This window comes from Pteronotus mesoamericanus, unplaced genomic scaffold, assembly GCF_021234165.1.
Source record: "Pteronotus mesoamericanus isolate MK-2021 breed Mesoamerican mustached bat unplaced genomic scaffold, CSHL_Meso_final scaffold_232, whole genome shotgun sequence".
Taxonomy (NCBI): domain Eukaryota; kingdom Metazoa; phylum Chordata; class Mammalia; order Chiroptera; family Mormoopidae; genus Pteronotus; species Pteronotus mesoamericanus.
In genome coordinates this window covers 23,511,204-23,523,388 of record NW_026555311.1, presented here as the reverse complement: position 1 = coordinate 23,523,388, position 12,185 = coordinate 23,511,204, and the positions used below count along the sequence as shown (strand labels likewise).

Here is a 12,185-nt window from a genome sequence, read left to right as displayed (position 1 = left end):
AAGGATAAATTTACCATTTATGAAAAGAGGAAAACTCTGTGTGTATGGTGGGGTGGAGGGGGGGAGGGGCAGAGGTGGGGAGTGTGGGGAAACCCATGAGTTAGGTTTTAGATATATGATATCATTTAGAAAAATGATACGTTTGTTGGACATCCAAATGGAGATGCAGGCAAGAGGATGAATATGGGAGTCAGCCATCCAGGGAGACCTAAAATTCGTGGTAATATTTGTATGTGTATTTCATCTCAAGGACAAATGATAGTGACATTCTGATACTGATCTTATTGTAGATCGAGAGTCTCCTTGCCATGTGAAACTCTTACGAACACAAAAAGTTGTCTATATTAGTTGTGGAGAAGAACACACAGCAGTCCTCACAAAAGTAAGAGACTCTGGAGTATTCTGGTTTGTTCTGTGACATTTTGATGCTGGGTATGATATGGATGATTATCATTGATTAATTATTTTTGATAGTGTTTTTGAGAGTAGTGATGTTGAAAAATAGTTCAGTGTAAATAACCTTAAAATATATTATATGTAATAACATTCTGTATTTCTCTTAAGCCATCTAAATATGTAGAAAAGAGAAATGTAATTAATATCTTAAAATTATCAACCTATTTCTTTTGCTTCTAAAAGAGTCACATCCAGCTTTCAAAGATGGCAGCATAGGTTGATACGCTTCGCCTCCTTGCACAACCAAAAGAAGGATAACAACCAATTTAAAAACAAAGCAACTAGAACTGCCAGAAAATCAAACTGTATGGAAGTCCAACAACCAAGAAGTTAAAGAAGAAACATTCATCCACACTGGTAGGAGGGGCAGAGATGGGCAGCCAGGGCGGAGAGGATGCGCGGCAAGGCTGCAGCTGGCAGACTGGGCGGTCGCACATTCGCTTCAGAATAAACCGGGAGAACAATTGGGTACTGAGACAGACCGCACAACCCAGGGTTCCAGCATGGGGAAAAGAAAGCCTCAAAACCTCTGGCTGTAAAAAAACCTGTGGGGGTTGTGGCAGCGGGAGAAACTGCCAGTGTCACAGGAGAGAATCCACTGGAGGGGCCCACCCACCTGGGAATCAGTACCAGAATGGTGCAATTCAGGTGTGGGAAGCGGGGGAAGTGACTGAAAGCAGGGTGCGAGCCAAGCAAGCAGCATCGTTTCCTCTCTGACCCCTCCCCAACATATAGCACCAAAACGCAACGATCTGGGTTTCTCTGCCCTGGCCAATATCTAAGGCTCTGCCCCTTACAATGTAACAGGTGCACCGAGACAAAGAAATATGGCCCAAATGAGAGAACAGATCAGAACTCCAGAAAAAGAATTAAGTGATGAGGAGATAGTCAACCTACCAGATGCCGAGTTCAAAACACTGGTAATCAGGATGCTCACAGAAATGATTGAGTACAGACGCAAAATAAAGGAAGAAGTGAAGGCTATACCAAGTGAAATAAAGAAAAATGTACAGAGAACCAACAGTGAAGGGAAGGAAACCGGGACTCAAATCAACGATTTGGAGCAGAAGGAAGAAATAAATATATGTTCAACTGGAACAGAATGAAGAAACAAGAATTCAAAAAATGAGGAGAGGGTTAGGAACCTCTGGGATAACTTTAAACTTTCCAACATCCAAATCATAGGGGTGCCAGAAGGAGAAGAGGAAGAGCAAGAAATTGAAAACTTATTTGAAAAAATAATGAAGGAAAACTTTCCCAATGTGATGAAGGCAATAGACATAGAAGTCCAGGAAGCTCAGACAATCCCAAAGAAGTTGGACCCAAAGAGGAACACACCAAGACACATAAAAATTAAATAACCCAAGATTAAAGATAAGGAGAGAATCTTAAAAGCAGGAAGAGAAAAGAGGAGTACCTACAAAGGAGTTCCCATGATACTATCAGCTGATTTCTCAAAAGAAACGTTGCAGGCGAGAAGGGGCTGGCAAGAAGTATTCAAAGAAATGAAAAGCATCTTGGACTTACATCCAAGATTACTGCATCCAGCAAAGCTCTCATTTAGAATGGAAGGGCAGATAAAGTGCTTCCCAGATAATGTCAAGTTAAAGGAGTTCATCACCACCAAGCTCTTATTATATGATATGTTAAAGGGACTTATCTAAGAAAAAGAAGGTCAAAACTATGAACAGTAAAGTGACAACAAACTCAGAACTATCAACAAGTGAATCTAAAAAACAAACAAACTAAGCAAACAACTAGAACAGGAACAGAATCACAGAAATGGAGATCAAATGGAAGATTATCATTGGGGGTGGGGTGGGGGGAATGGGGAAAGGTACAGGGAATAAGAAGCATAATTGGTAGGTACAAAATAGACAGGGGGAGGTTAACAACGGTATAGGAAATGGAAAAGCCAAAGAACTTACATGTACAACCCATGGACATGAACTAAAGGTGTGAGGGCGGGGCGTGAATGCTGGAGGGAACAAGGGTACCGGGAGAAGGGGGATAAAGGGGAGAATAAAAATGGGACAACTGTAATAACAATCAATAAAATGTACTTAAAAGGAGTCACATCTAGAGAGAATGAAAATTATTTTCAGGTTAAACAAATGCTGTTATAGATTCCCTTTAGCAAAATGCCTTAACATTTGTTCACATATAGCTGTTAAAGATATATCTTATTTACCGAGGAGTTTTAGAGCATTTAATTTTTTATATATGAATAATCATGCATTCATCTCATTTCACCTATTTCTTTGTTCTTCTTTTTTTCTTCCTAACACATCATTGTACTTTTAAACAATTTTCAGAATTTACAGACAGCACACCTTCCACAGAGTGGTGCTGTCTTCATTCCATAAAGATGTAGTCTTAAGTTTCTATTTTGTTATTTTTTTAATTTAATGAACATTCCAAAAAAGTGATTTTGGCCAAGTATCAAGTAAGCATATGTTCTTGTACAGACTGTTCTGATATGAATTTTGTATACAGAGGTTTTTAGAGGAGTGTCTCAAATGCAGTAATATAGTGCAGTCATATGGTGTTTTGTTCCTTGTTAGAGTGGAGGTGTGTTTACCTTTGGTGCTGGTTCCTGCGGGCAACTTGGACATGATTCCATGAATGATGAGGTTAATCCAAGAAGAGTTCTAGAGCTGATGGGCAGTGAAGTAACTCAGATTGCTTGTGGCAGGTGAGTGCTCCTACGAGCTTCCTAGTATCTGTTAAGACCCAGAAGCAGATTTGTCTTTGTAGTGATGGAGAATGTGAGTAGACCGAACCACCATCATTTTGAGAAATCTTAGCTGTATACACACCTATGGCCAAAGTTTGGAGAGAGTTGGATCTGAGCAGGGTGTGGCAAGGAAGGGCTTTCGATAAATGAAGCTACATAGGGACATTAGGCTTCTTTTGGGATAAAGCGTAGCAGGATGCGAGGAAGACAGGAAGAAAGGAAAGTGAGAGAGCCTCGGAGGACATCTAGGAAATTTTGCCTGGTCCACCCTGTTTCTTCCCTTCCCTAGAGGGCAAATGCAGCAGGCCATCTAGTGCTTTCCAAGTCTTGCTGTCCTCCCTATGACCTAGAGTGTCCGAGAAGGATAGTGTTATGGAGAGCCAGCCACTGCAAAAAGAGTCACATAAAAACATGGGGGAGGCTTTGTGCGGGCACACCTAGGAATTGCTGGGCTCACATGTGGACATTAAAAGGCAGAGTCTTGAGTGTATATCCAGAGCTTTTGTAGGAATATTGCAAAGGAGTTTACCAGGCCACAAGCTTGATAGAATTGCATCATCTATGTTTTTTGATCATCCTGTTGGGTATGATCAACCTATTTTGACACTTAGCAAAAGATTCTTACTGTTTAGCATTTAAAATGTGCTTATCATTTGTACCAATTGAGTTTTCCTGAAATCATGTAGTATTGAGTAATGTCTTTAAATCTATTCCGTGCAAGAATCTTAATATATAAGAGATTTAGAAAGATTAGGTGCCAAAATACCCAGCACAATACTTGGATATTTTTAGTATCATACAGAACTAAAATCTCAGGAACTGTGAACACTCTGGACCTAATGTGGTTTAGCCCTTTGGTCATTTCAAACATAGAAGGTAGGTCATGTATGGTTATTTGCCTGATCACTTTATGTTTACATCTGTCACATTCATACGGGTATACCTAGGTTTGCTCAACTTTTTTATTCTTACAGCAAGTCTTAGTTATTGCTTAATGCCTTTCTATAAATCTCATTTTGTGCTGTTATGGAAAGCTTCCATTGTGAAAATCTACATTGTACAGAAGCACACCTTTAATGTCTCCAGACAAAGAGCCGTACAGTTAATTTTAGTGTTTGCACTTGGGGTGCAATTTATAGGGAGGACCTGAGAAAAGAATGGGAGGTGACTACTAAGTATTTTTAGTAAAGTATTGCCTTTGTCTTGTATAGAACACGTAAAATATGCTCTTTAGTACATATTTTTTTTAAAGGTAGAGATGCTTTGTTGTAGCTGAGACAATTCTTAATCATAAAAATTCTGAAATTCTTATATTTTTTATACATTCTGAAGTTGTTGACCAACTTATTTTTGTATAAAGTGTGATTTTTTTTTTCCTTCCCACCCTCTCTTGCAAGAAAAGAAGTGGGTTTCTGCTAAAGAATTGAACAGCCATCTAATAATTTATATGTCTTTTAAGCTGTGTAACTTAATATTTGGATACTTGATAATTTGTTTTATTGTAATTGATAAAATGGTGATAGGTAGTAATGTTCTTTCAACCGTATATTTATACTGTCTGGGAATGTGTGGTAATAGGTCTATGGGAGAAATAATTTGCGAGTTTTTACCAGCTTGTAATTATCTAATGCAAGAACTTAAACATCTATATAAATAATGAGATACATTTATATAAAAAAAGGTCAGAGTCTGAGTGTATATCTGTATTCAGTAATTATTTTAAATGTAATTATTTTCCCCCAGACAACACACCCTCGCCTTTGTGCCTTCTTCTGGACTCATCTATGCATTTGGTTGCGGAGCAAGAGGTCAATTAGGAATGGGACACACTTGTAATGTTAAGTGCCCATCTCCCGTGAAAGGTTACTGGGCTGCCCACAGTGGCCAGCTTTCAGCCAGAGCTGGTAAGAGTGGTTTTCATTGGAATTTAATGATATTTTCAATGATAAAAACAGCTGTTTAGAGAACACGTTTCTATTTTTTCCTTGAAGCCTTTTGGAGGGAATGAATATGAAGTGTTTACTTTTAATATTGATCAACAAATATTTGAGTACAGACTATGCATGAGGATCTATAGTTGAGATACTCAAGAATAAAGCAGAAAATTTTCCTTTGGCCCCAGGGGCCGTGGTGGTATCGTATACATATTGTTGCTATTAATGAAGTTAATGTTTACCAAATGCTTAACCAAGTTCTGTTAGTATGCTAAGCACTCAGAAAAACTGTAACAATTATTGCTTATTATCCTTATACTGGAGATGAGGAAACTGAGTCTTAAGGAAGTTAATTAAGTAACTTGCCCAAGATCACATAGATTCTGGAGCAGGATTTAAACCCAATCTGCCTCATTCTAAAACCTGTGGTCTTAATGCTTGAACTGTGTTACTTCCCTTTGCTATTACTATTTTGGTCATAACATGACACAATTACTTTGTATGCCATTTTTTTCTTTCCTTAAAAAATAAATAACACAGTGTCCATTTCATTGGATCTCAAAATAAGGCAGTCACTCAGTATGAATAAATCCAGAGGCTGAAATGGAGCTGGAGAGTCATTAAAAGAAGCATAAGTTAATAATTTATTTTGATCTGAAGACTATAAAGTAGCACAGTTATGGCTTGATCAGGATTTTTTTTGAAGCAACAATCATAAGTTCCCTACTGGATTATAAATGACTTAAGGACAGGGACTGAGTTTTTTCCTCTTTGTAAACCCAGCCTGTAGCACAGGGCCTGGGATGAACTTCTCACTCAGTAAATATTTATGGAATGAATATATGAGTGTCTAGGAAATATAGAACTTAAAATATAAAATCAACAAGATTTTTGTTTTGATGATGTTCTCCAAAGTGAAAGAATGGCTTGGTGTCCTTTCCTCCATTATTTGTAAATTTCTTTTTCTCAACGTATTGTACTTACACTAGGAATGCATGTGTTTAAGAAATGTACCAACTTGAAACACTCAGGTGTTTTTATAGGTTAATTTGAAGCCACATATTTTTAAAGTTTAATTAGAACCTAACTTATGTGATCATAAATTGGTGCTATGATGTTTGCCAAAATGATTTTTATGATGTAAGTAGGTAAATTTCAATTTCTTATGGTAAATGCTGCGGTTTTAGGAAACTTCATAGTAATGTGGGAGCACAGAAGAGGCATCAGGTAGTATTCCATTTGGGGGAAGTTTGAGCTGTGTCTTCAAGGATGATTTGGAGTTAGCCAGGTAGAGGACAGGGAGGGAGTGGGCAGTGGTGAGGACAGGAATTGCACATTTCCAGGAGCACTGTTCTGGTTATGCTCTGGGAGCCACCATTCATGGGGACGGCGTGCACTGGTGGTGGTAGAAGGAAGAGTCACAGAGATTTGAAATAGTGTGGTACTATATTAGAAATAAAAGCCATGTGACAGTAAGAGTACCACCATGCACACAGTGTGATAGGAGGTCAAGCAGGGAGGAGGACATGCAGGGCACAGGACATGCAGGTCCTTACGTGATAAGCTTTATTCTGAAGGAGGGTAGGGATCACCACACTCAGTGTTGGATTATTTGTTAGGCATATGTTACCATTTACAGTAGTGACTGTTTTAAATTGCAGGTTGGCATAACAGAGTTAGAATGAAAAATAGAAAAGAGGTCAGGATTAGCTGGCGTTTGGCGGGGAGGATGAGGTAGGGTTAGAATGGAGGCTACCACTTGATATATTTATTTTTAATTGCAATAGAAACAGTTCTGGGCAAAGAGCCAGGAGACAGGTTTTTTACTTCTCTGGCATAATTCAAATGGACAGGAAACCATTGTGAAGAATATTTTGGAATATTAGAAAAGAAATCAAGGAAAAACTTTAATTATTGAAAAATGTGCTGTTGAAAATTTTTTTGACAGATCGCTTTAAATATCATATTGTTAAGCAGATCTTCTCTGGAGGAGACCAAACTTTTGTACTTTGCTCCAAATATGAGGTAAAATTTTCTTTTGACTCTTATTTTGGGGGTTGAATGATGGTGAACCAGTATTTATTTTAATAAATAATTACATGGAAAAATAAGTAAATAATTATACAAGCAATGTGTTATTCTTTGTTTTTTTTTTTAACCAATTTTATTTTATTAAAATAAGCAACCTAAACCTTGAGGAAGTTAGCTTTCTTTTGCTCTCTTGAAGTGCCAATATTTTTTTGTAATATTTTAATCATAGAGTTCTAATTTATAATTTAAAATTGTTTATATCTACATGTGTTCCAAAAGAGATTTATGGAGACCCAGAGAGTTCATACTTACTTTGGCATTATATGACTTCCCAGTTCTTTCCTTCCCCCTGAGGTAATGAAAATACTACTAATACTCAATACTAAAAGTGGGTTTTTTTAAAAATGTGATTGAGTATATACTAAATATAGGAGAGATACCCCAGTATTCAGATATCCTTTCTCACTTATAATCTGCTCATTGCACCAGACTAAAATTTCCCTCATATTGTCTCCTGCATCACTGTAGTGGGTAAGTCAGAAAGAATGATACTCTGTTACAGGGTCCGGCAGAAGTAAGGCCTGCTTGAGTGTGGTTGGTAGGGTAGTAATATGGGTGCAATAATTTATAGTTTTAATTTAACCATTTCACCTAAAATGTCATATAGTGTTCTTGAGTATGATATTGTCATGTTACAGAATTACATACTTATGATTTTGTAATACAAAATTTTGTACTTAAAAAGGGGCATTATTTGTGCCAGACCCCGTATCTTGAGGGCAGGAGACTGTGGCCCAGGTATCTGCAACAGTGCTCTAACTCATTGCTCTGATCCTGGACAAGGAAAATCAGTCCGAAACCAGCACTACAGAACTGTTTTGTGCCCTCCCCCATTGCTTCTACTCTTGTGCTTTCTCTCTTGCCCACGCTGCTTTTTATGCAACAAGCATTTAGGGAGGATCTAAGATATGTGTTGCATTGATCCTTATTCTGTCCTGGAGGAGCAGGGAAGGGGCATTGGTGAATAAAGGATTTCTAATTGTTTGGGAAGAAAATGAACTGTGGAGACAAGGGGCCCTTTTAGCCCTGCAGATTCTCCGTATCAGTCTGATATTTTGCCATCAATACAAAACGTTCTTACCTTCCTGTCAGTATAATTCTGTGCTTTTGGTAGAAGAGGCTGTGGGGGACCCTGAGGCTGCGGGTTGGATAGCTAAAACTGACAATTAGCTATTTCCCAGCGCAGCAGCCTGGAGAAGGTTCTGCCTAGTGGAACCTAGGGATGACGTGGAACTCTGGCTTCAGACCTATTTTCGGCCCAGCTTCAGTGCTTCACAGACAAGTCTTGAGGAAAGCTGAGATGATTCTATGTTTCTTCAAGATGCCAGTAAAGTGAAGGATGAAAAGCACCGACTCTCTGCAGGTTAATAACTTTTGTCCAGAAGTAGTAGAGTTTGAAGTATCCATATTCCTAAGAAACCGACTTGAATAATATTATCCAAAATATCCAATAACATTTTGCCAATTCAACATAAGGCTTGGTTTTCTTCTCTTTATAAATATGTTATCTGATTTATAGGGTGGGGTAAAAGGTTCATAGTTGTTCCTAAAATAATATAAAAATTAATAAATAAGGATGTAAGAGTAAGCTCTGTGTTTCAGGTATTCACAACTGTAAACCTACTTTTGCACCACCCTTTGTGTAGTTGGGTTTTTAAAAGAAGTTTTTAGTTTACTGATCCTCTCATGAAAAACCTGCACAGCCACCACAGATAAAGTCACTGAAGAATCTTTCCCCTTTTTGCCAACACCAGCGCTGGCCTTTGCAGTCCGCCTGGCATTCTTCATTCCGTCCTTACATTCCTTTGCTGTTTTCTTAGGGTCTCCCTCTTCTCCCACAGGCCATGTCTTGCTAGTCTACATTTGGCTTCATTTTTGTTTGCATAACCTAAGGAATCATAAATCATGCCAAAAGCAGTTGTCTTGCCACCACCAAAATGGGTTCTGAAGCCAAATATAAAGATGGCATTTGCTGTGGTCTTCTACATTTTGGCTAGCTTCTCCTGAATTTCTGTCTTAGGTGCTGTTGCCTTCGCAGGGTAAAGGATGTGTGGGTCATGAGCTACCTGGTCTGGATATTTACTGGGTTGTATGTGATGGCAGCTGCCGATCCTCAAGCAGCCAGGGAGGAAAAAAGCTGTAGTTGAATTTTAAACTTACTGCACTTAACATGTGGCAAAGAAATCGTTGATGAGAAGGAAGTGGAGTAGGGCAGTGTCAGTGAAGCAGGGCAGGGTAAAGATTTGACATTTGTTAAGAGTAGTGTGCATTACAAATGTAAGATAATAGAGAAAAGAGAAAAGAAAATATTACTTAGGAAAGTGTTGCTCTTTTTTAAAAAAATGAAACCTATACCCTTTTTCTGAAGCTATTAACCATAGTTTTTTGTTTAGATGTAGAGACTGATCAAAATCATGTTTACTCTCTTACTATATCACATGAAGACTCATTTAAAAAACCAAGAAAAAGCATCTATGTGTGGTAACAGGCTCCATTTTTGTATAAAATGCCGACTCATTCATTAATGCCAGGCCTTTGCTGCGTTTCATTCTAGGTCTTGGCGATTTAGTGAGTGTAAGTCCTAGCCGCTCTTTTCTTTTCATCTTGTTCCCTGGATAGGCCTGAAGAGGGAATGTGGTTGGGGGCGGCGGAGGGCGGGGGGGGGGAGAATATCTATCTCAAAGTTCGTTAGGTGACATAATCCTTTTTCCCGGAACAGTTATTCTCAACCTTGTTTGCCTGATGGAATCACCTGGGGGCCTTAGAAAACTGCTGATGCCTCTAGAGATTCTGACTTAATTGGTCTGGAGTGTGACTTGGTCACCAAGATTTGTGAATGCCCTGGTGATTCAAAGTGTAGCTAAAGTAGAGAAACACTGTTATAGACCAATTTTTTTTTTTCTTTCTGGCCTCTTTGTAATTAGAAGACATTGATTAGAAGAAAGTTGATCCTTTTTCTTAGGTCTTTAGGTAATTTGGAAATTGTACTTCATTTAAGGCATCTGTGGTTTATTGGGTGGGCATGCAGTAAAGAATGAGAACATAATTCCATGTCTATATTCTATTATAAGTATGTGTTGAAGCCTATGTTTAGCTGTTCCTCAAATAGGGAAAGTAATTAAAATTTACATACCAACAATGATTTTCCAAACCAGGGTGTGTTTGTGTGTGCACAAATGTCTACTTTCTCTTAGGATTTTTCTCTATGTAACTCATTGTGCCTTTTGATCTCTCAATAGATGTCTGTGGCCAGTTTAGTAAAATAACTACTAAGAACCAGATGATCAAGAACTTGCAGGCATCTCTAATTTGTTATATGTCTTTGACCTTTCCCTTTATAATGCCATCTCAGTTTATGACTATGAGAAAAACAAAGAAAATTTATTTTGAAAGTTGTGTTTTTTTGTGGAGGTTCAAAGGAGAAAAATGAACATTTTACGAATTGACGGATGAATGCACTAATAGTACTGTTTTGCTCTTTTTTACTGACAAGTATAGGAGGTGTGAAAGCACTTTCAACTTTTTCACAATTCTGGGTCAAGAACAGGATTTGGGGAAAATCAGTTGAAAAAGAGAAATTTTAGAAAATAAGTGCTTATATTTTAAAAATCTCACTGAATAAAGGATATACAATGCTGAGCAGCATTTGGAATTTTTAAAGCCATTATTGACATGTCTTTTTGCCACCTTTCTTATAAATGTATAGCTGTATACTTGAAGCAAGAAATTAAGACCCATTAAATTTTTATAGATTATTTGCAATATAGATTATAACGAATTTTTAAATAATATATTTTGTTGGGAGTTTAGTGAATAGGTATGACAATGATTAATACCCTAAAAGCCTTGATAGTATAGTGATTCAAAGCACCGCAGAAAGAAGTTTGGAAAAGTCATACTAGGTTGGTTTCTCTGGGAACCAGACTTTAAGATGAGATTTATGTTCAGCAAGGTTTGGGTGTGCACTGTAGAACAACATCTACTTAGGGATGAAGGAGGCAAGATTGGGCAGGGGGAGAAGTTGAACTGCCAGTCAGTATAACCAAGTCCCTAGCCATCTCTGGGGAGCTTTGGGGTTGAACTGGCCCTTCAGCCAGTCCTGAGTTGAGCCTAGAGAGTTGGGCCTTTGTACCACACCTCTTACTGCCACGGGATACAAAGGAACAAAGCAATTTCTGAAAAGCAGCCCAGCTGGGAGCTATCAGAAGCCTACACTTTCAGCAGCTGGGAGAGTGAGTGCCTGTTCTGAAGGGTGGGGGGCCTCTGGGCAGTGCTCCCCAGCTCTTGTAGTAGGTGAAGCACAAAACGGAGACTATGTCAGAAGGAAAGGAGAAAAGATCCATCCTACGTAATTTCTCATTTTTTCCTCTATATTTAATTTTCCAGAATTCTTCTCCTGCTGTTGACTTCAGGACTGTGAACCAAGCACATTACACCAGTTTAATAAATGATGAAACCATAGCAGTTTGGAGACAAAAACTCTCAGAACACAACAATGCAAATACAATCAAGTATGTGACTGCTTGTTTTATTTTCTAGAAGTGTAGTAGAATCTTCTAGCTTAGCGACTTTCCCTATTTTCATATTGAAATTGTGAATATAAATGGTATTTCACATTTTAGGGAATTTTTTTTTTTGCACGTATTTATTCAGGATTTAGTGCCCTTACCTCAAACAACATAATAGGTTGTTCCTCTATTCTTCCAGCAACTGTATTCATCAACCTGCCTTGTTCAGATCTTAAAAATCCTGCTGAAGGTCTGAGTTGGCCTTTCTAGTAAGAAAACTCATTGTTAATTGTTGTTTGACCCCAAGAGTTTCTTCATATGCATGTTTCAAAGCATCCTAAATCTAAGACAGCTGCTGTCTTACCTGATTGGAATAATAATAGATATCCACAATTCAAAATGATTAGTCAAGATGGTAATTCAGTGTCAAGTAAGGAAAAACATATAATAAAACGTATT

At 38.1% G+C, this 12,185-nt stretch overlaps 1 protein-coding gene across 2 annotated transcripts in view; it reads left to right on the top strand.

Moving 5' to 3' along the window:
* HERC3 (HECT and RLD domain containing E3 ubiquitin protein ligase 3) overlaps positions 1 to 12,185 on the top strand; it is a 107,008-nt gene that overhangs the window by 38,909 nt on the left and 55,914 nt on the right. For both annotated transcript variants that reach the window (XM_054591746.1, XM_054591747.1), the window contains exons 7-11: positions 291 to 382; positions 3,021 to 3,151; positions 4,937 to 5,097; positions 7,076 to 7,152; positions 11,605 to 11,729. In XM_054591746.1, coding sequence (XP_054447721.1) covers positions 291 to 382; positions 3,021 to 3,151; positions 4,937 to 5,097; positions 7,076 to 7,152; positions 11,605 to 11,729 — 586 coding nt within the window. The remainder of the gene's footprint in view (positions 1 to 290; positions 383 to 3,020; positions 3,152 to 4,936; positions 5,098 to 7,075; positions 7,153 to 11,604; positions 11,730 to 12,185) is intronic.